Raw genomic sequence first — 25,349 nt, forward strand, 5'->3', positions numbered from 1 at the left:
TGGGAATACGAATGCAGGCATCCTTGAAATCCAAAAGACCAGAGGGTATATGAGAAAATGGATCCATGCCGGGTTCACACAGGATAGTGGCAGAGGAATCAGTAGCAACAACCAGATGATCCTCCAGGCTTTCACTAGCCTTGAGAGAGATGCCTGCAGGAAGCTGGACAGCAGCCATATCAGACCTGAGTTTTTGGCTGACAGCTGATCCTTGGAACAGGAAGACTTTGCCATAGCACCCTGATCCAACAGCTTAAGACACTGTTTTTTCAAAGTAAATACGAAGCAACTATGTAGGGTCTTCAGGACAGAGGACTCGTACCGCAGGGCATTAGAGCTGGCTTTAGCTTTCTACCTAGTCATAGAATGCCTACGAGAACTTTGTTAGAGCTCAAATTTTATACCAGGAAGTTGAATTTAAAATATATTATGAAAGATGTAAATGTCAAAAAGAGTCTCAGTAAGCCGTCTGTGTCTAACCCTATGCCACAGCATGCTATTAAAACCTTCAAACAGTTTTGTGAGAGACATTAGGCTGTGTTTGGACAGTAAAACCAATAAACCTTTTTATAATTTAAATGATGATGAGATGAAAGTATTATACGAATTAAAAAAAATCAAAAGGGACTGAGAATTATGAAAGCAGACAAAGGGGGTGGGGTGGTGGTAATGGATATAGACACGTATATTTCTGCAATTGAAGGAATGTTATACAACTATGATGAATATCTAGACATTACTTTAAGGGATATCAGTAGGAGTTATAATTATATTCACAAGTGCTTGTATGAATTTTTAATGAACAGTGATATGAATGCTGAATTTTATAATTTTTTTTACTTGTTGAAAATCTGAAAATTGGGGTGCTTTTCGGCATACCCAAGATACATAAAAATGCCACAAATTCCCCCTTTAGACTTGCATTATCTGCTTCTGGAGGAAGTACAGAAGGAATTTCATTATTTTTAGACTCAATTCCTTTGGTTCAGCAACTCCCCTCTTATAGTTGTGATTCTTGGGATTTTTTAAACAATAATAGAATGTTCATTTTGCATTATGATTATCATGAAACTAATAATCTAATATTGACAGTGGATGTTATCTTTCTATTTACCACTATATCCCAGGAAGAAGGAATTGAATTTATCGAGTCCTTTTTGAGCAAATATATGGTTATAGAGAATAGTTTAATTTGTATGCTGCTTTGCTAGAAATAGTACTTGAAAATAATTATTTTCTTTTTAATAAAAAAATACTATAAGAAACAGAAAGGTGTTGTGATGGAGTAACTTTTGCCCCCACTTTTGCTAGCTTAGTACTTGGATGGTGGGAGATGGAAATTCTACTTACCATAAAATATTTTTCCAGTATAGCATTCTATCGGAGATTTGCAGACAATTTATTTTTTATCATTAATAGTCATCGGTTTGATTGTTTGGAATTTCTAGAAAATTTAAATAACCAGTTCTGTTTTTTTTTTTTTTACATTTGTTTTAGGAGACAAAGGACAAACAGTTTTTTAGATAAAGAACTTGGGATATAACAACTAGTACATTTGTTCGTGGTATACATGGGAAGAAAATATTTTTGAACAGTTATCTTCATTTTAAAAGCAACTATCCCTATTATATTAAGAACGATATTAACAAGAGGTCAATAAATTAGGGCCTCTCGGATGATTAGTAGAGATACCGATTTCGAAAATGAAATTATTTTTATTACTACTTTGTTCCTTGAAAGAGGTTATTCTAAGGAACTATTAGTTAAAACAGCAGAAAAGGTTAGAATTAAAAGGTACACACATTATGCACCCATACTTGTTTATGGGTTTATCACCAAGATTTGGCATACAGATTTCAGTCTTGCAACTCCTAACATGATTCCCGGATTCTGTTTAGATACAATTGAGGACAGTAATGCCATTAGAAGAATTATAAGCAATAACTGAAGGAACTAATGATCTGGTTAATATTTTAGGAGATACTATTATTTTTCTTATAAGCAAAGTAAGGGGTATCAAACATTTATTGGAAAATGAGAATACTAAAATTTCTCCATCAGTTACTTCAAAGGGCAAAGGAACCTACAAATGCAATGATTGTAGCACTTGTAGGTTCATTTATGAAGGGCCTTATTTTGCCCTCGAACACTTGCAGTACTAAAGGTGTAGTATATATCACTATGTGTTTGAAATGTCCAAGTTTTTATGAGTGTATGACCACTAGAAGTTTGGGCAAGAGGATAAAGGGGCATGTATATCCAATTAAAGTCAAGGGGGGCAATAGCACTCTATACAGACATATATTAGATGCAAGACATATAAAAAATGTATTTGCTGTTTTAAAACTAGTTTTAGAAGGAGGATATGAGGGGGGAAACTTAGAACCAGGTTGAAAGAAAATCTGATCTGCCACTCAGTCTCTTAACAGCAGACCATCCACCAGGTTTAAATGATACCATTAATATAAAGTGTTTCCAGACTGATAGAAAATTGACCATCTAAGAAAGGGTTAAAGTAATTGTTTATGTACTCCTATGCTCTTAATTGTTTAATAAGGTTTTTCATGTGATTGGTTGTCGGGATTTTAAATTTGTTTAAAAAATGGTGAAAAATGGAAATTTTTATTTTCTGATGAAGTCTTTTGACAAAAGTGACTACTAAACTTTTATTACTCTAAAGAAGTGCTCACTCTATGGTCCTTATAGCATTATCAGTATTTTAGTTATTTATTTTTAGTACACTGGTTCCTTGGGAAAGTTGATCAGTGATGGAGTTTTGAGTCTAGAACAGAGGATGCTGTTAAAAACAAATGAGTAGTATGGCATTTAAAATTCTGCATGACAGCAGAAAGAATCAACTGAAGGATGTTAGAAACTACTGTGAACTGAAATAGAAAAGGCACATTACAAAGGAACAATGGGAAGAAATCTGTAGGGCTCTAAGTATGCAACAAAGTACAGAAGGTTTAGGGGTTTTTTTGCATGGAAGTGTTTCATGGGTATTTTTATACCCCGGGTAGACGTCAGAGGATTTTTCTTTCACAGATAATAAATGCTGGAAATATGATGAGGAAGGAGAAGGAAATATGGTAACATATCTCCAGTAATGTAATAAGTTTGCAGATTTTATAAATTCACAACACAGTACTTTAAAAGAAATGTTGGGGGAACAAATGTTAGTAACTAAGGAAAGTTTTTTTTTTGAATGGGGATCTAGTATATGTTTTGCCTACACTGTAAGGCCTTACTAAGTTTACTGCTACACACTTAAAAAAATTATGACTAGAAAACAGAAATCAAAATCTGAACCAACTATAACAAACATATGAACACTGTTAAGGAAATAATTTGATTTGGGATCTTTAGAAGAGGGTAAGAACAAATTTCATTGAAATAAATGGAATCTGTGAGAATACATGCAGAATAGTGCTCACAAATAATAGTTAGGTTCAATGGAAGATAAGACTTGAGTAATTTGTATAATGCTGGAGTGAAAGAAAATTATTGAAAAGCATGAAAAGTATGATGACAAAATGTACTATATTTTTTCTTCTTTTCTATGAAACTATGTGAACTCATATTGCAACTTAAAATGTGGCGGTCTAATAAAGGTATACATTTTTTAAATTTTTTTGCATACTCCTCCTCATAAGCCTCACCTCAAGCAATATATCTGAAATGAAAACAAAAAATGATTCTAGTGAGTGTGGCAAGTTTAAAATCCAGAATAGATAGTTATGACCTCTGCAAGTACTAAAGTTGAATGTTGTTAAATAGTCCCACTACACTATATGTCCATTTTCAGTGGAGGCCCCGGGGAGAAAAGCTCCACAACTTACAGTAATATTTACAGTAAATGACATTTTACAAATGCAGGTACAAAACAGATTTCTGCCATTCCTTGTGATTCTGCTTACAGAATCTTAGTACTTATCAGCTATGGTTAGTCGTTAACTCACACTCTCTTTATTGTTCATAGAAAAGTAGCTACCTTATACAGGTATGGAGATTAATAACCAAAGATAAGTGAGGTAGTTAGTCAGGGTTAGCACAGGGGCATAACCACTAAGATTTAAAGTATGGCTTCAGTTTGCTTTTAAATAGGGTTATTGAGAAAAGGGAGGTTAGGTCACTGGGGAGGGATTTCCAGGTTTTACTAACAGTGTTAGAGAACAGAGAATCACCAGCCAAATTGTTAGTTTTACTTATTTGTACAAGTAGTTTATTTGATGAGCGTAGGGTCCTGAGGTTATTATAGGGGGTGATAAGGTTTGTAAGTATAGGTGTGTTACTACGTTGATATAGGATTTTGTGGGCATCTGTTAGTCGGGTGAATAGTAGTAGATTTGGCAACTCTAACCATCCTAGTTGTTGAAGATTGTTACTATGATGGATTCTGTAGATAGACCCAGTTGCAAATCTAACAATATTGTTGTAGGAGATAGTCAGTTTGTTCAAGTTGCTTTTACATAGTTTAGTATATATAGGGGATGCATAAAGAAGGGTAGAGATTAAGTGGGTAAAGGCAATAGTGGTCCTGACTAGTGGGGTCAGAAAGGGTTTGATCCTGTAGAGGGAATCCAATTTTTTGTTGACTTTTTTATAGTACTGTTAATATGGGAATCATAGGTAAGGTTGTTGTCTATTAGTACCCCAAGTAGTTTTGTAGTAGTATCAGGAGATATGATAGTACCATTGCTTGACGTAACATTAAAATTAAGAGGGGGGCCCTACAGGTGGGAGTGAATAGTAACAGTTTTGTTTTTCTGGGGTTCATTTTTCGACTGTATTAAACACGTTTTGGGTTAGGGACTGTAGGTCTGCTGGAGAAGTAGCAGAGTATATTAATGTGGAATCATCCGCATACTGGATACAGGTAGCTTGAGGTATTACAGAATGTCGGTCATTTATAAAAATAGAAAATAGAAGAGGACCTAATATGGAGCCTTGAGGGACACCAAGGGCAATTGTGAGGTGAGAAGATAAGTTATTTTCCCACAGAACAGCCTGCTGCCTGTTGATTAAGTAAGACTGGAACCATTGTATAGCCAGTGTGTCTAGTGACAGGTTTTTGAGTATGTTTATGAGTAAGGTGTGGTTAACCATATCAAATGCTTTTGACAGATCGATAAAGAGGGCAGAGGACAGAGTGTCGTTATTGCGATTTTTATTAATACAGTCAGAGAAGGATAAAAGAGCAGAGGTGGTGCTATGAAATGGTCTGAAACCATGTTGACAGTTAGCTAGTAAGTTGTTTTCTAATAGGTAGTTTAACAGTTGTTTATGAATGCATTTTTCCATGATTTTTGCCAGTGGAAATAATATGGCTATAGGTCGATAGTTTGATAATCCATTAGAGTTACCTCCTTTATGCAGGGGGATAATATGTGAAATTTTCCAGATTGTTGGAATAGTTCCTTCAGTAAAGGTTCTATTAATCAGGATGGATATGGGGTAGGGTATGGCTTTTGCAGCTTTTTGCAGGTATTCTGCAGGGAGTAGGTCTGCAGAGAGGGTGGTAGGTTTAAGTTTTTGGATAAGTATACAGACAAGGGATGTAGGAACAGGTTGAAAGTGAAACGATGGGGATGGGTTAGAGATAGAGGTGGCTGAAGATGAGGTGTCAGAGGATAGCTGTTTGGTTAGAGATTGTATGTTCTCTGTGAATAAAGTGTTAAAGGTATTGGCTATTTGCTTGGGACTATTGTGATCAGAGCCTAAAGTGGGCGTGACTGAATAGCCTGGGTACAGGAGTTTATTGATGCCTGACCAGAATTTTTGTGGTTTGTTTTGGTGGGTTTGTTGGAGCTGAAAGTAGAAGTTTTGTTTGTCTAACAGTATGGCTTTGTTTGTTTCATTTATTAGCTTTCTAAACTTTAATTGATCAGCAGGGCTTTTAGTAGTACACCAGTTGGCCCAGAGTTTATTTCTAAGGAGGAATTTTTGTTTGGTAGCTTTAGAGAGCCATGGGGCTGGTTTTATCCTAGTTCTAATTGTGAGTGCTGGTGCATGGTAGTCTAGAATGGCTAAAAATTTTGAATTAAAGTATTTCACTGCCTCTTCTAATGGTAGGTGTTTCAGTGGTGACCACTCACATGCCTTAAGTTCTTTTTGAAAGCTGTCAGGGTTAAAATGTTTGTTGGTTCTTATTGTCCTGTAGGTGGTTGGGTTTGGAATGTCACTCTTATATCTGATTAAGAAGGTGAGTGAGTGGTCACTCATATCTTCGGGGAGGGTTCCTACTTTGGATTCTCATAAATAGTCATCACCAAAATTACAATCGAGGGTGCTTTCTTTGTTATTACGTTTATTGGTCCTTGTGGGGGATGTAATGGTTTGAGTGAAGGTGTTTAGGTTAATGTGAGTAGAAGGTTGTTCAGAGATGCACCTCTTCCAGTTGATATTAAAGTCACCAAGTACTATGGTTTCTTGTGGGTAGGTAGTGGAAAGCCAACTAAGAATATCCTCTAGGGTGTTAGTGTTATTATCAAGGCAAAAAACGGAGACAAGTAAAAAACCAATGACTTTACCAAAACAGAATTACTTGCGGAGGAAATAAGGCAGTCGAGTTCTTCTCCAAATGTTTAATGGTCAATAAAAGCACAGCACCACGCCAACAAAGAACACACACATTCCACGATAAAAAGTACACATTAACGCCAATCCTTTCCACTGCGTTTTCGTTTTAGCTACTTCCTCGGATGTAACAGAATACATACTGAGGTTCCTGAACACCTTAAATACCCACTGATAGTGCATTCATTAACTAATTAGTAAATCAATTAACTATTTAACTGTTTAAGCACTTAATCCAATGAATGGGCAATTTCAAACAAATGGAAAAAGTAACATACCTACAACTATTTTGTTTCAGCAAGTTATAATATATAAACAATTCAATCCTTCTTTTTTTTAAAAATCACAGGTTATTGATGGCCTTTAAAACAGTTGAGCATAAAATCTCTAAAAAACATATTCATATACGAAAATCATATACACTTGGTCCCAAGTATATATATAAGTATTTCAACAAATAAATGCATTGTCAATACTTAGTGTGATAGGTGTTAGTGTTATTGCCTAGGGGAAGGTAAATAGAGATGATATATATAGATTTACATTTGTTAAGTTGAATCTTGGATATAAGAATTTCTGCATTACTAGTTAATGTTGGTTTAGTGTCTATAGAGGTTTCCTTTAATTCAGATTTATATAGGATAGCTACTCCCTCACCCTTATCTTTGCAGTCTAGTCTCAAGATATTGTATGCAGGTGGAATAACCTCATTGTCTTGAGTTGATGCCTCGAGCCATGTTTCAGTGAGACATAGGATGTCAAATGAATGTACATGCATGAGAGCATGTAGGTGAGCAACTTTATTATTTATGCTCCAAATATTAAGATGGGCTATTAGGAGTGAGTTAGAGGGTCTAGTGAGCAATTGTGTGTTGGCAGAAGTTGGAGTGTTGAGCTCTGTAGCTGTGGTAGAGTTTGGGCCAGGATTTGGGTGGAGCTCATCTATTAAGGAGTGAACTTGAATTCTCAGTGCAAGTTTTAGTAGTTTATGTACTAGGTTCTGGAATTTTCTAGCTTTTGAACTATAGTATTTAATGTGAGTCAGTCTATGATATTTAGCTGGTAAGTAATTTGGTGAGCTTGGTATGTTTGTTTGGCTATGTGAGACTATAAGTGTTGGAGTAGAAGTTTGCCTCATGGGGCAATGGAATCCTTGGCAGTTAAGATGTTCATAGTATGTAAGTAGGTAAGGAATGGATAGAAAGGATACAAGTGAGAATAAGAGTAGGAACTTAAGGTGTGGTAGGTTGAATGTAGATGACATAGTGGGAGTATAATATATTGGATATTGTATACTGATAAGTCCTGCTTGTGTTCTATGTTACTACTGGGATGTAGGTTATATCACTAATGACTTGGAGCATGTGATTGCTGGTGTGGTTGGGGGGGTGTGGCTAGGGTGTTTAAATGTAGATGTACTGGGGTGGGTGGGAATTGGTGGCAGGGTAGGGGAGCGGAGTGAGCCCGTAAGGCGAACGGAGTGGGTAGAGCCAGTGAGCCACTGAAGGACTAAAGTCTGTAAAAACAATCAGTGGAGTGCTGACTGCTAAGGTAAGTTTTAAGGGGAGATAATGGGAAGGGCAGTTGAGAAATGTACACTAAAAAATAGAAGGATAGAGTGGAACTGCAAAATAGATAAGTATACTAAAAACTGGATGCCTGAGAGTTATAAATTAAGATAGTAAGATAGTTATGCAAGGAGATTCGACCTGGGAAGAGGGTGCCACCTAGTGGGCAAAGGATATATTGCAACTGTGGCTACACGCAGGTCGAGCAGGTTTCGAGGTAAATAGAACAGTTTTCTACAGAAATGCATTTTTTGGCCAGAAGTCACATGATTATATATTTATGTTTTATGGCTTCTTTCTGTTTTGCACTGAAGAAAACTGAACACTGCATGTGTTTTCAACATACTTTTATAAATGCTGCTTCTTAACTTCCAAAGGCAATTTTAGCCTGAAGTTCACTCTAGCTTCAAGTGATCTCTCTACAGCTTGAAAATATTCTATGAAATTTGTAAAATAAAATCCCTAAACAGTCGCATTTTATTATGCTTTGACAGCCTAATTACTCTCAGGAAAATCATACAAAAGAATGCCAAAAATATATATGCCCATCAGAACAATGTATGAATTTTATTAAAACATATACTTTGGCAGAAAATGCAAACTTTTTGACCAATAGTATTGCTGTTGGTTCTCATTTTATAACATAATTTTCTCAGTCTGAAAAAAAAACATCACAATGAAGATATTTGTTGCAAACCAAATAGCAAAAAAATAATATTCATATGGCTATGTATGGCTAGGGTCTATGTTAAATCACCGAACACTTAAAATAACAAACGCTGATTTATCGACCCTTTAACAGTGAAAGCTGACCATCTCGAAGACACGGAACAGCGATTTTTTTTCCCAGGGGGAAAAAAATCACTGTTCAACAAAAAAAAAAGTTCAAAACACAAAATAAAGTGGGGGCTTCACCCCCCCCACATCCCCCGTTGTGGGGGCTATGCCCCCCATACACACCCCTACTTAAATATACCAACTCCGAGATCACACCACAGTGGAGGAAATGGCAAAGTCCTGAAAACAGCCCAGCAATTTTTTTCCCTGGGAAAAAAATCGCTGTGCTGTGTATTCGGGATTGTTAGCTTTCGCTCTTAAAGGGTTGATAAATCGGGTCTATTTTATTAACGCAAATGTTCAAAAGTTCAAATGCATAAAGATCGACACATATGCATCGAACTCTTAAACGTTTGAAAGATAATAAAGAAAAAAATACACAGAAAAAAAAGATGTAGGCAGGGGGGCAAGCCCCCCTGCACCCCCACACCCCCTCTACTTAAATATACCAACTCCGAGATTGCACTACATTGAAGTAAATGGAAATCTCCACCTACGGAGATTTCCGTTTACAGTTTTCGACGGCTTGCACTTTTGATGCATATGGTTCGATCCATATGTATTCGCAATAGCGAAGACAAAACCAAAAAACAGTGCACTAATTCAAAAATGGAAGGAAACAAACCACTCCAACACAAGGAATAAAGTTAGCGCTTTCATTTACTAATTCAGCAAACTTCTTCAGACAACTGACAATCAAATTAATTGACATTTAAATAGACCATCAACCCTATGACATCATATATTAATTACATAAATATAAGCCAACATTTAAAGGGCCCATAGAAAAATTCACAAATGTTAGTATACAAATGCTTAAAAATACAAAGATTAAATATACAAAGCCCACATACTCCTAAAGTTGTACGTATATTATCCATATAAATACAAACATAAATGTGTAAAAACAAAATAAAAAAATATATATATATGAATAAAATAAGTAAGTATGATAAGAAGAAAAATTCATCTCAGCAAAGCCCTCAATTTTAAAATACTTTTAAAGGAAATAGCTTCATTTAAGCCTGGTTCACTAACAGCATTCGATTTTACTTGCCAAATCAGTTCTTTTTCATCCAACTTTAGTTCACTAGGACCCCCTCTAACATTTTCATTAACTTTTTCCAAAACTAAAAAGTTAAATTCATGTGAGGGATAGGATTTAATATGTCTAGCCAACGCATTCTTCATGTCTAATCTGCTTATAGCATATATATGTTCATAAATCCTATTTTTTAATGGCCTCTCGGTACGTCCGATATAAAAAGCTGGACAACAATTACACAATCCCAAATAAACAACCCTTTTAGTGTTGCAGTTATACTTCCCCTTAATGGGGATACAGATGTTCCTTAAAGTAACTTGCTTCGTTACCTTAATATATTTACACCACTTGCATGACCCACATTTGAACATACCACAATGTGGGCCATACACTACAGGTGAATTATTTTCCAGCAACATCTTCAGGTTTCTGCCTCTCCTAAAAACAAACTTAGGCAATGAGTCCAAATTTTTGTTTAATAAATTATCCTCCATTATGAAAAACCAATTTTTATTGATAATGGATTGCAACCCGTATGCATCCATAGAAAAATTAGTAATAAAACTTATTTTAAAGTTATCACTATTCGGAATATACTGGACTTGAGTTGTATCACATAGTTCACTACTGGTGGTGGACATACTGGAATTATCAATATTAACAACCCCATCCTGTTTTTTATTATTATTATTCACAACTGGTAGTAGTGGTGGAAAAATGCCTAACAAATGTTTTTTGCTTACTTCTTTAATGAGCTCATCAATTAAAGATTTCGGGTAACCCAGTTTGAGAAACATGATCTTAAGGGGGTTACATTCATCCTCAAAATCCCCATCCAATGTAGTCATTCTGGCTGCTCGCACCAATTGGCCCTTAACCACACTCCTCTTTTGTGTATAGGGGTGACAACTGGAGAAGTGTAGGAATGCATTGGAATAGGTTTGTTTTCTAAAGATTTTTGAAACATATTGTTTCTCACAACTCAGTTTGATCAAATCAATATCTAAATAGGAAATCTTAGTGGTTTGGAAATCCCATGTAAATTGTAGGAAGTCAGTAAACCCAGTAATGTGATCTACAAATAATTTAGCAGACTCAATATTCTTCTTATCATACTTACTTATTTTATTCATATATATTTTTTTTTTATTTTGTTTTTAGACATTTATGTTTGTATTTATATGGATAATATACGTACAACTTTAGGAGTATGTGGGCTTTGTATATTTAATCTTTGTATTTTTAAGCATTTGTATACTAACATTTGTGAATTTTTCTATGGGCCCTTTAAATGTTGGCTTATATTTATGTAATTAATATATGATGTCATGGGGTTGATGGTCTATTTAAATGTCAATTAATTTGATTGTCAGTTGTCTGAAGAAGTTTGCTGAATTAGTAAACGAAAGCGCTAACTTTATTCCTTTTGTTGGAGTGGTTTGTTTCCTTCCATTTTTGAATATGTATTCGCAATGTTATGCTTTCAAGTAAATAAAGTGGACCTGATAAATCAATGTTCACTGATTTAATATAGACCCTATGACCTATGACTATTGGTGGTATCCAGCAATAAAAGGACAGATCTTTGTAACTGCATGAAATACTGCAGCAAATTTCTCAGAACATATCATGACCGTCAGCAATAAAAGTAACTTATCCAGTGATTCAAAATGTAAATGCATAGAGAGATTTATTTTCATGTAATGTATCTTACTGCATACAAGTACAAACTGATAGGCAAGTATATATCCAGTGGCAAAAACTTTAATTTTAAGAAAGAATAAATGATTTTTATTTCTAATGCAATGACAGTATAACAGTAATTCTAGGCCATTATTATACTCAACATGTTAAGAAAAAGTACAACACAAGACCCACAATGGAAATGGAGTACAGTGCAAAATGTCAGACTGTGGAGGTCAATGCCTAAAAAACAAAGGATTGGCTACCTATATACAAGAAGCCATGTTTCAGACTCCCTATTAAAAACAATAGTGAAGCCTTCAGACAGTAATCATAGCATATTTAGCTATAAATACACCTTTAACTGGCACTCTACTACTAAGAATTTCAATGCTGCACTGCAGTGAATTTTACCACACCATTTTATTTGCTCCAATCTAAGACGTGTTGTGAACAAAAAACTACATATTTTTGCATCGGCAAAATGTAGAGAATTGTTACTTCTAATGTGACAATGCAGCAAAGAGTTACTCCATGCTATTACTCTACTTGGCCTACCGATTAAAAGTTCAACACAACTCACACAATGGAAATGGGAGTATAATGTAAAATGCAGCACTGGCAGTAAACACATCTAAGTCAAAGGCTTACTCAAATATCTCAATGACCCTATTGTACACAAGTGTGTGTGTGTGTGTGTGTGTGTGTGTGTGTGTGTGTGTGTGTGCGTGTAGATATATATATATATATATATATATATATTGCAAATGAAGGACTTTTGCAGAGAATTGTACAAACATTTGCATAATCTCAACATTTGACTTTTGTGGTATCACATTCTGACTCTCACTGTAATTGTAAAATTGCATTATTTTTCTGTACTATTCTTTCTCAGATACGACTGAAATTGGTCAACTAAGATCAGTGCACTACCTCGGTTAACAAATTCAAATAAAATCTGCTGCCTGTATATAAAATGTCAAGTCTCAGTACCCCTTTCACATTTACTTATGAAACTCACAGGAACTAACCACATAGTGTTCAGCTATAACAAAGCACACATGCTTGGTATTCATTCCTTAGGGGTTTCAGTTCAGCATTACAGTGAATTTGACAATGGCACTTTAGGTGCACCAGTCTCTGACATACTCTCTATGGCAGTTCTTTTATAATATTCAGGACTTTTACTGCTAGTGTAAATGGCAAATCAGTAAAATATTATAAGACATTATTAATGTGATCATACAAAGCAGAAGTTCAATGAAACATCTATAATGAAAATGGTGTATAATGCACAATACCAAAACTGTGGCAGGGAACATCAGTGAACCAATGAATCTGCTGCTTATATACAAGTCCATATCTCAGTCTTCCTTTCAGTTTTCTTTATGAGGCATTCTTCCAGTTACCATACAGTGTTCATCTACAAAAACACACAACATTGCTTTTTCCTCTTATGGGTTTTCAGCACATCGCTATGCTGAAATTGACCATACCACTTTAGTTGTTCCACTCTAGGTCATGTTATTTATATCAATTTGTAAAAGAGAAAAATACCTTATTTTCTGGTAAACAATGCAAGAGTTATACTTCTGAATTAATGACAACTATGTAACTAAGTATCCCAGGCCATTGCTATATTCAGCATGCTAAAGCTCAGCACAATATCCACAATGTCAGACCATCAGTGAACAACTCTGAACCAATGGATATGCCTGTATATAAACGGCCTTATCTTAGTCTCCCTTTAAGGTTTTATTTTAAAAAAAAAAAATCTTTCAAGTGGCAACCAGAAGGTGCTTGGCTATAAGTACTGAATACTGCTATCCTACCCTCTTACATTTGAGTGCAACACTACACTGAATTGGCCCAACACTACCTGCTTGAAAGCACTGCTCTGTACCCTATCCAATTATGACTGAAAACCAAATGCATATTTCCTCTGATGAAAACACAGGATTTGTATTTCTGATAGAATACGAATTCAGAAAAGAACTATTATGCTGACCACCGAGAGGCAGAGGAATTAACCTTTAATATAAACCTATGTTTGATTAGCAACAGAGGTGCTGGAGGGAGCCAAGCAGGTGAGGGTGAACTTGAAAAGCTGACATGAACTCACCTATCTTGGGGGGAATGGAGATAGTCAAGCTTGCTACATTACTGACAACTGCTGGAGAGCAGGCGGTGATGAAGTTAAGTGGCTAGGGCAGGACCAAGCTCTAAATCAGCACATACACTGTTGAGTCAGAGAAGTGTGTAGGAGCATGCACAGCATTCCCTGCTCAGGCAGGCATTGTAATTCTACCAGCATCTGACACGGAGGGATTAGAAAAATAGGGGTAGGGACTTTCATGGCACCATGGATTGGCAAACTCCTGAATGCAAGACTCTTTCCTTCAGGGAAAGAAAATGGGGAAACAAGGACTCCAAAATAGAAATAAATGGACCAGAGGGCTCTCACCCAGTTTATGGAAGCCTGGCTCTTGGGGGCCCAGGGTGAGAGAGACACTGGATTAGTTCTGTGAAGGGGGAAACAAAGCATCTATTCTATATCATTATTGTATTTGGCATAGTGAACAAAAGCTTACACAACATCCTCAATCAACTCTGATCATAATGCAAAATTTCAGATTACAGCAGTAAAGACATATGGGTTCATAGGTGAGTACTAGGCTAATGGCCCTGGAGCCAACACAAGCCCATTTTCAGTGGAGACCCGAGGAGAAAAGCTCCAATGGTAAAATTACATTCATAAACACACAGAGAAATAACAATTCATTCAGAGTTTTACATAGTAGTATATAGTGAAACAATACAATTAGGGACATACAGTAGTACAATAAGACTGAGCACTCAAATTACATTTAAAAAATGTACACATGCAAAAGTGGCATCTTAGTATACAGTATATATTTATAACTGAGTCTGGGTCAGTATAGATACTAGGTGGAGGGAGATGAAGAAAAATTAAGAGTTTCAGTAAACAGACAGAAATATGATACTATATAAGAATATATGTAAATGTTAGAAATTATGCTGTTGAGAGAAGTAGTGGAAACTGAGATGTGTAATCATAAATATTTTTATTACATTATATAAAGGGAAAAGTAGAATACCATACAAGGTTACAATAAGTAAATACTGGACATTATACAGTTAAAAGAAGCAATGGATACTGGGATGTGTCATTAACTAATATAATAAAAAATACTTATAAAGAGATATAAGGGGAAAAAGAATGACTGTGGGGATGTATAAGTGGGTGAGGTGCTAGGGGAGAGATATGAGGTAGGGTAGGAAGGGGTGGGAGAGTTTAGGCAGGTTCATGGCAAGGGCAGATCCAGGAGCTTAAAAGGAACAGTTTTAATTGCTTTTTGAACTGAGTAGTGTTTGAGGTGTTTCTGATGTAATTAAGAAGTTTGTTCCAGGCTAGAGACACATTATGGTCATAAAGAAGTTTGCCTATGTTTCTGTTTGGTTTATGTATGACAATGAGTTGTTGGTCAGGGCTTCTGAGTGGTCTGGTGGTGGTGGAGAGGGATACAAGAGAAGAGAGGGAGAGGCAGGCAGTAGGTTTGTATAGGATTGAGTGGGTGATTTGTAGTTATGATATGAGAAGTTGGTGGGGGAATTCTTGTCATTGCAGTTGTTTTAATACAATACAATGGTGAGATTTGTAAGACTGGCTTGTTGTAAATCTGGCAATTTTATTGTAAGTTTGATAAAGTTTATTGATGAATGAGGATTGTAGGTTTGAGAGGATGGAGAGCCGCATAACGAAGGCCTAGTAGTATGAATGCTACAGCTAGGGATAGTTTGGCCTCAGGAGTAAGATATTTTTTGTTACAATAACCCTAATTTTTGGTATGTCTTTTAAATACACAGATGAATATGCTGGTCAGATTTAAGCAGATCATCAATAATGGCGCCGAGGGGTTTTGTATGTGGCTGGGTTTACTTTGATGATGGTATTATCTAGTGAGTGGATGGAGGAGGAGAATTTATTGTATGAGAGTGAATTAGGTAGGAAGAGGAAGAGTTTAGTTTTCTTAGGGTTTAGGATTAGCTGTTTTTCGTTAAGCCATTTTTCGATGGAGTAGAAGGTGTTTTGTGTAAGAGAAAGAAGATCAGACATATTTATTGGAGGATGTAATGAGAGTTGAGTCATCTGTGTATTGGATAAGGGTAGAGTGGTTGCAAGCAGAGTAAAGATTGTTGGTAAAGATATTAAATAGTAGGGGGCCTCGGATAGAGCTCTGGGGGACCCCTGTTTTTATAGGTAAGAAAGGTGAGCATGAAGTGAGCCATTGGACAGATTGTTGTCTATTAGAATGGTAGCTGGAGAACCACTGCACAGTGGAAGAAGTGAGGTTAAGTTCAGTTAGTTGTGTTAGTAGTTTATAGTGAGACACAGTATTAAATGCTTCAGATAGGTCAAGGAAGAGACAGGATACAAGTTGTTTTTTTGTCTCTGGCTTCAGCAACTGTATGAGTAAAAGATAAGAGGGCAGTAGCAGTGCTGTGGTTAGGTTGGAAACCATGCTGAGTAGGGATTAAGAGGTTTTCCTGTATTCGGTATTTAAGGAGAGAGTAGATCCACTTTTCTAGAATTTGAGAGAGAGGAGATAGGATGGCTATTGGTCGGAAGTTATTAGGGTCTATGGAGTTACCTCCTTTGTGCAGTGGTATGGTATAGAAGGACTTCCAGATGTTAGGCACTGTGCTTTCTAGAATAGATATATTTATTAGTATGCAGATGGGAAGAGCTATGGAGTCAGCAGCAAGTTTGAGAAGGGGGGGGGTAGTTTATCAGCAGATGGGAAGCCAGGTTTAAGCTTGTGAAGAAGTGATTTGATACAGGATGTGGGAACATGTTTAAGAGAGAAAGGGGTTTTGTTAGTATTGGTAGAAGGGGGGATTGGGTGGACTGAAGTTATGGTCTGGGTGAGTTAGTTCATGGATGGTGTCTACGAAGTAGTTATTGAGTAGGGTGGCAGTCAGTAGTGGTAAGTTATTAGGGAAGGGGTCTGGGGTAAAGGGGTTACCGGGGTGTAGGATATTATTGATGGTGGACCAGAATTTTGGGGGGGGGTTGGAGAGATGACTGGTTTGAGCTGCATTGTAAAACTTTTTCTTATCTTGATAAATACGTTTTTTGGTATAGTTCCTAGTTTCCTTGTAGCTTTCTAGTAGGGTAGGGGATTTGGTTTTCTGCCAGGCTTTCCAGATACTATCCCTTTTGTGTACGAGGGAGCATCTCTCTTTTGTTAAACAAGGAGTGTGGTTGGCTTTAATCCTGATTTTTCTCTGGGGTGGAAGTGAGTCTAAGATGTTGAGGAAAGTCTGGTTAAAGGTCTCCACTGCTTCACTAAGGGGGAGGTAATGAAGAAAGGACCAGTTAATGGATGCTAGTTTATGATTAAAAGAAACTTTATCAAACAACGATAGTTTATGACAGTCCCGGTACAGATGGGATCTAGGTATAGGAAGAGAGTGCCTTTGGATGTGAATGGGGAGGTGATTACTGAGGGAGTCGGGCAGGGTGCAGGGGTTGTGGTAGAGATTAATACTTATAACTGATACTTCTACTTTCAGCAATATAAGTGCCACATAATGAACCTGACCACACCACTTTAATTGTTTGAAAGTAAGGCACTGTCATGAAAATGTGATGCAAATAAAAAATGTATATTTATAAAATTTTTATGATCAAATGTACAGTAGAATCCCTCTTATCTGGACTCACTGGGACCGGACCTTAGGCTGGATAAGAGAATGGCTGGTTAATCAGAAAAAGCATACAAAATAGCATTTATAGGTTATAAATCAGCTAGAATAGCAGGGTCTGTGTTCGTATGCATTTTTCTAATGAATATGAAGCCTAAAACTCAAATGTCTGTTGTTATTTAGCCCAGAGAAGGCAGGAGTGTTTGTTCTTCTCTGTTCTCTTTTGCTAGGGCTACAGCAGAAATTTGATGGCTGGTTATAAAGGAGGATAAGAGGGAGTCTACTGTAGACTGTATTTTTCTTTACTGCTGAAATAATATAAACTTAGTGTACTTGTATTCTGGACATTAGTTTTACCAGACTTTGGGAGAAGAGATCAGAATCAGATTTGACAACAGAAGCCCCTCACAATACTCAAATTACTAACAGTATTTAAGACAATCCACATTTCAGCTTCCCTAATGCAGTTTACAACACAAATATCAAAGAATTTTAATATGAGATACTTGGTTACAATGCACACACAAGAAAGCTATTCTGTCCAAGGATTTCATTGTATCTCAGTCCAGATATACATAGCAGCGCAATGCCTTATTCAGAACACAGTGTACAGATCTCAACCTATATGTATAAGAGATGTTGCCTTGTCTGGTGAATTCATTTTTTTTACTCCTAGTCTAATGAAAACTTTCTGTACATACATTCAAGACATTACTTTCATGAAGACTTGGGAAAAGATCATATAACCCCTACATGGCAATCACGTACAGAGGTATGTCAATAAAAGCAGTCTGAAACATTCAATTTATTGGCTATATATGAGGTCATACTGCAACTTTTCTAAGGGAGTTCACAATAAAAAAAATTAAAAAAAAGAGAGAGAATTTTTATAACATGCTTGGATATAAAGCCACCTTCGGTAGAAAATGAATACTCACACCTAATAGAAATTGGGTATAAAGGAGCTTGGTTATCTTGCACACAAATAAACTGTAGTCAGACTGTGCTTTTATGTGCAAAGGTAGCAAAACTACTGCACTCTGAACCTTGCAGTGCTAAGCCATAATTCCTTACAACGCTTTTCCATTTTTTCATCTTGCTGTATTTCTAATGCTAGAATGCAAAACCTTCAGGAACAAATAGCGATTTTCATTCTTATGTTATGAAAACATACTACATTTAAAATTTTACACATTATATATTCATCTTCCCCCATGAGAAAAAGTAAAAATGGGCATTGTTCTGAACAGAATCTGAAGACATCTCCATTATGGAGGCTGTGAAATTATAAGGCAACAACTTAGCAAAAATAAGGGTTTTCCTAAATGATGTTCTAATACAACACCAACTAGCTTCAGCTCTTTTTGTACACATACTATCCCAGTGGAATGTGCCCTTTTTGAGAGGGTACACCACATTTGACTACAAAGTCACATGCATGTAGCAGCCACATTACTCTTCCAGCAAGCCATATCACCAGTCATGTGACTGTGATTCTGCAGCTGCTCTTTTCTTTATCAAACAACCTACACCAAAAATGTAGCCACATTCTGTACACTTCTGATGTCACCCAGAGATAAAAATGAAAGCCATAATGCCCCACAGTACACTTCCTACCTGACAAGCTAAATCATTTTATTCCACAGTGATACTACAAGTTATCATAGTTTCACATAAAAATTATCTCCTCCCCCAGACTCTGAAAAAGTAGTCATCTTCTATGAACATCTAGGACACTTGATCATGAAGAAAATGAAATAATTACTCAGTAAGGCACTTGAACCATCAGACAATCTTCCCCACCAAAAAAGTTGTTTCACATGGATGATTTAACTGCCCTCAGTTTTCAACCAAAGCCCACCCCATCCCAAACAAGATAGATACTTCCTAAGCATCTTTCTGATATATGACTGTGAACAAAGAGAAAAATGCACAGTGGCTTCAGTAATGAATTTCAGCTTACTATGCATTAACACATACACTGTCCTTAGTCAAGCCACATTGTGTAAATGCCCTGTGTTTTCACACAACCTGCCTCCCTACCCCAAAGGACAGCCATCTTCTGTGCACCCCTCTGATATTAGATAGTAATAAAAAAGAAAGAACAAATGTGTACATATTTATTCAAAAATCTTTATAAAGTTATGTTCAAATTAATACTTTTCTCAGTTTTACAATATTACTTAGTTGCGTTTTATGCTCTACTCCTTGAGCCTGGGTCATTGCTGAAAAGGATCAGTAGACCAGTCCACCTACATGGGTCAAACAGGTCAAACAGTATAAATTGTCATGGCAAATCTATATGATAAAGAAGGATAATTATACAGTTAAATAAAACCTCAAAGGGAAACTGAGATAAGACTATTTATATATATTGGTTCAGAGTCATTCACTGCCAGTCTGACATTATGGATGTTGTGCTGTTACCATTTAACTTCTGTCAGGTTTGATCTACAGATGACCTCCACTGCACAACAATTTCTAGTGATCATATGTGGTGTATGAGCAGCAAGAGTGCAACAAATAATAGATGCAGAAATGTATTTTAACTTGCTACAATAATTCAATCCTCAGACCAATCTCTGTAATAATGACCAAAAAAAACTATAGATGAATCTGGTTGCCTAATAGTATATTTAAAAACATGACTGGTAAGAGAAAACCATCCCTGAAAATCAGGGAAAATTACTAGAGACTGGGCAGAGAGAGTACTGAGATTGGCTGCTAGGAGACAGTAACAGCATATGGGTTGGCTTTGGATGTCTTGTTACTACGTTACAGGAGTACAAGAGAAGTCATGGTAATGAACAGCATCATTTTCCACTCCTGGGTGCGATTTCCCATTCATTTTAATGGAAATCCTCAGGGTAATTATTTGGCAAGTAGAGCTAATTACCCCACTGGTGTCACAGACAAGAGGAAAATTTTTTTTTTCAACTGTTTCATACCACTTCTGAAAAACATGCTAAAACTGACTTATTATGGCACCAGCAATAAAGTATTTTTACTGTGGTGCTTATATAACTTGGAATCTGTTAAAGTACTACATCTCTACTTAAACTCTGGGGGACCTAGCACAAGGAAAACAGAACAGAATTCTGAAATTTGGAACAAATGTGTCCTGCTGCACAACCTTACCAAAGGTCATGCAAAGATATAAAGCTACTTTCACTAAATAAAGGAAAATGTTTCTTATACGAAGACTCAAACATTTCTGAAGGTAAATTCACCAGTTAACAGGGAGAAATTCTATACCAGTTTGGCCTTCTTAACCCATATGATTTTCTTACAGAGTCTACAAATTGTCCTCAATCACCTTACCCAATCTAATTTCCCTCTATTACAGCTGATTCCCTCCCCTTATATCATCATTCTAGTTCAGGACTATACAAAAAGGAAATGGGAAGACCTCCTCCTGCTTAACAATAAGTCCCTACCTAAACTCAATGGACTATAACAAACTTGGTTCCATAAAATTGTATAATGACCCCTCTTTGCCATATTAACAATAGCTCACTTAGTCAAATTCAGTTCCTGTCATAGAAGAAAAATGCAATTATCAAGCTACATTCCAAAATTCAAAAACTTTGCTCTCCATCAGAATTTATACTCACCTCCACTCTGTCAACATCAAGCATAATCTCTGAAAAGCTTGTCTAAACATAAATGTCTTTCTTTTTAAGACTGTTTTTCACAAACTACTTTCAAACATGCATATTTTATATTTCTTGTGTGAACACAAGCTATGTTCCATGTCACTCGTTAAAACCCTAAAGTAGTTAATAAATACAATGTGTATGATCTAGAGCAATTTCTGTATAATATCTTATACATATTATGTACTACATTACTTGTGTGTGCAGAAGCTGTTGCATAAATTCCCTTATGGCCTTTTATAACCCTGTGCATTTCTTCAGAGCTTCTCTCCTAGGTTCTCCACTGAAAATTGTCCAAAATCCAGTTAGATAACTTGGATACCAAAAATAGTATATATATTTTTACATTTACCAAAACATGTTAAAGTGACGTCCACAAACAGGACAGCCTCTAGCCAAATATCTGCCAGAAAGTTTTGTCTAAGCAGTTCTCAAGACTTGAGTCAATATTGCATAAATTTCCTGCTGCAAAAATCTTAAATGAAGTAAACTCCAAACCCTTACTGTAGCAAAACTGCAAAAAATCAGCATCTGTTATTACTGTAAAATTTCAGTCTCTGGAAAAATACATACCCAAGCTTTCGGATCCTCTGAAAATTTCTGGTGACAGGCAAGTATCCAATGTGCTACTGCTTGATGAATAATAAGCAAATGCATCCAAATCAGAGCAAATCAATGAAGAACTAGATAGGGTAATTCCTGTAAAGTAATGGAATGTCCATTAGCACAAATGACATTAGTCATTCAAACATAGAAACTACATGTTAATACACTTTCTTAACTACCACAACAGCATTTACCATGCAGACAAGTCTCCATTTCCAGCTGCATTGCCAACTACATCCTATTTTGCAGAGTGGTCTCTACTGGCATGTGTGTTTATGCTTTGTTAACAGGGTAAGTCCCACTAGGCCTGTGGCCTATTTTCAGGGAGTCATGAAGTGGTATTCATATTAATCAGGAGAAAATTGGCCAGGGAAAAAAATGGATATTTTCTCACCTCTCTTTTTGTTCTGTATATACCTGTAAAAGCACTGTGAAAAAGAGTTGAGTGTTGCAAACAAAGCACCACTTTTTTCACTGATAAACTGCCATGGGATGTTTTACATCCATCTGAGTTGCCAACAACTCATGTATATGTGACTTGGCTTAACGTCTCATCCCAATAACAGCATAGTTTGGAGTGCAGCACACTCCTTAAACTATACTACAAGGTAGTAATGGAACATAAATCCAAGCTCCCTACTGTCCCTGCACTGTCTATATCTAAATCAAAGTCACAAAACACAAAACACTTCTACCCCATTTTAAAGGCAAAACTATCAACAATTAGAGTACTCGGAAAAGATGAACACAGTGTAAGTACTAATCACATAGACTGATCTTCGAGAATGACCTCTACAGTCTGCAGTGGACACATTTATGCATTAATCATTAGATGCATCTGCCCTCCTGGCAGACTGTCCTTTAACCATAGTGGTCATGCACCCATTAGCTTTTTGGTGCCAATGGAGTGAGCAAGGCAACAGGACACTATGTTTTAGTCAAAGAAGTTATGTTCTCTACTAGATGAAAGGTAGTCAAGATGAATGCTTTGAACTTACCAAAACAGGTCTTAAAAAATGATCGATCCTTAGTAACCACTTTGACTTATGTTACAACCATTATGACCATTGGGATGATAAAACCTACCCAGGCTGCCAGAAACCCCTCTCCTTCCTATCATATACCACATATCCTTCTCTCTCTAGTTGTAAAGTCAGTGTGAAAGCTGAGGAAGGGAAAAAAAGAGGCAAAAAGACAGGAGATGTAAGGCGAGAAATTAAGGAACTGTGAGTTACTGAAGGAGGAACTGCTTCTTGAACTCTGTCATTATAGGTTGTACATATCTTTTGGATCTAACAAAAAGAAGTTAATTGTTGATAACCACTACAACAGAGTCCCTAGCTCACAAACCTGCTTGGTGGCCACTCACAAGGGAGCATATCCCTGAAGACAACAGCTTCAAAAAACAACTGGAAATGAAGTCTAGATTACAGTGTTTCACAAATCACAGAAATCAAGTTTTCATTGCTCAGATATCTAATATAGCATTACAGAAAGTCTGCAGAAGTACCAAATGGCCTAGTAAATAAAGTACACCTTTGGAAGGCCAGGTTAAGCTCTAGCACACTTATCATGAAAAATATATTACCAACAGAAAATGCCCAGTTTACATGAAACAAAGAAGAGTGTAACTTCTAAATTACATAGTCTTGTTCATACAAAATCTACGCTGTCTTTTCACATCAATACAATAAAGCATATATTCAACATGACTAGAGCAGTCTGAAAAAAGAAGAAGACGGATGATTAATTAAATGATTTACATTAAATTCCGTGACAAACTAGCAGTAAAGATGTGTTAACCTTCAGTAGCACAATTTCCATATGGGAAACCAGACTTCCCCTACACCTTTGTCAAGTGCAAAGTTGATGGGGGATCCAACAGGTCACAAGTTCAACTTACTGATGCTAACCCCCTCCCCCGACCGTATTTATTTGCATTTGTTCACCAGGAAAGTCCGACTGGGTACTGAACCCCTTTTCAGCAGGGACCCAGGGAAAAAAGCTCCATTAACATGAATGTACATTGTAAACACACATGAAGGACATCAGGCAGTCGTGTACAAGCTTTATACAGTAGACATTGAAAACATTATGTAGTAAATCTGATAATTATGTACAAATTGTATGCAACAGAAATACAGATGTTAACTAGTATTGCTGTACAAATATAAAAGTATTAGACATACAGGCCTTGTAGAGTTAAATACACATTCACATTAGTCGCAATCCAGGGGAAACTATTTAATGTTTCTGTTGGAAATCCATCTTCTCTGAGGAAGAGCAATCTCAGATGTAGGATAGATAGGTAGCTGTGTGTGTGGGGGGGGGTTAAGTGGGTTTATACCTGAAAAAAACACATTTAGTGTTTAATAACAAGTTTCAAACTACTCTGTTATTTTATAAAGATAATTTCTTGCAGTTTCAGGACTTGCTGTATATTGTTTCACACTTCAAGTAGGCTGACTCTTGGAAATCAAGAGGCTAAGATGCTTTCACAGAAGAAAGGAAACTAAGGCTATTCTAAGTCAGAAAGAGACTACAAGGATTATATTTTCTTGTGCATTATATCACTGGCAATGATTCTCATTAGTAGTGGAAAAAGAAAGCATAAATCACCATTTGTCAAAAGATGTGCCCACAGCACCCTCTGTCCATCAAAATGGATATCAGAAAGAAAAAAAGTTGCTGTTGCATCTGGTGTTAGTTAGAGATGCGACAAGATCACAGAATGGGAGACCACAAAGAAGAAAAAAATCTTCTTGGCTACCATCTGAATATCTTGCCATTCAAGAGGTATTAAGATATCAGGGCAGTCTATCTACTATGTAGTAAGCCTACTCTAGAATGTGCAATGGAGGCAGAGAGTATTGGGATGGGATGGCCCACTGCCAGACCCTCACAGCCACTTGACAACTGGTAACATGTTCTGTCCTTCTTGCTTATGTACAGGACTACAGCCATATTGTTTGACTACATGGAAATCACCCCTGTGAGTAGATTGTCCAGAAATGCCAAAATAGATAACTGGTAACATGTTCTGTCCTACTTACTTTTGTAACAGGTTACAACCATACTGTTTGACTGGATGGAAATCACACCTGTGAGTAGATAGTCCATAAATGGCAAAAAGGGGCAGAAGAAATGTCCTGATTTTCATGACACGGATGCACAGATGATCTTGTGAGACATCCAGTTGCTTTGCACAGTCTGCTCAGTGAAGTATGCCCTCTATCCTGGGGCAGAAATGTCTACACCTACTGCTGATAGCAGGGATGAAGCTGAAAGGGGATCACTGCCAAGACAGCTGTGCAATCTAACAACCAAGCTAAATGAGAGTGACAAACTTTTTCAAACTTGAATAGAATGAAGAACAGACTCTTAAGCTCTACTTATTGGATAAGATTCATGAAATCTTCTAAAGAATCCTAAATAAATGGACACCAACAGGAGACCCATGGATTGTCCATTGAGGGACACAAGAGAAGCCCAGCATGTGGGATCAGAAAAACTGATGATGCCATGACATCCATCATCTTGCGACAGAATTCTGACAGAACAGAATGAGAGCTATCAACAGATAAAAGAATATGACTCAAGATGGCATATTATATGGTTGCATCTTGGGAACATTCTATGAATACTAGC

At 36.6% G+C, this 25,349-nt stretch overlaps 1 protein-coding gene across 1 annotated transcript in view; it reads right to left on the reverse strand.

Moving 5' to 3' along the window:
- LOC122801255 (serine-rich adhesin for platelets-like) overlaps positions 1 to 25,349 on the reverse strand; it is a 1,296,546-nt gene that overhangs the window by 701,101 nt on the left and 570,096 nt on the right. The window contains exon 8 of the mRNA XM_044070807.1: positions 21,669 to 21,794. Within this exon, the coding sequence (XP_043926742.1) occupies positions 21,669 to 21,794 (126 nt within the window). The remainder of the gene's footprint in view (positions 1 to 21,668; positions 21,795 to 25,349) is intronic.

The sequence above is a fragment of the Protopterus annectens genome, chromosome 4.part1, assembly GCF_019279795.1.
Source record: "Protopterus annectens isolate FY-2018-M chromosome 4.part1, PAN1.0, whole genome shotgun sequence".
Lineage (NCBI taxonomy): Eukaryota > Metazoa > Chordata > Ceratodontiformes > Protopteridae > Protopterus > Protopterus annectens.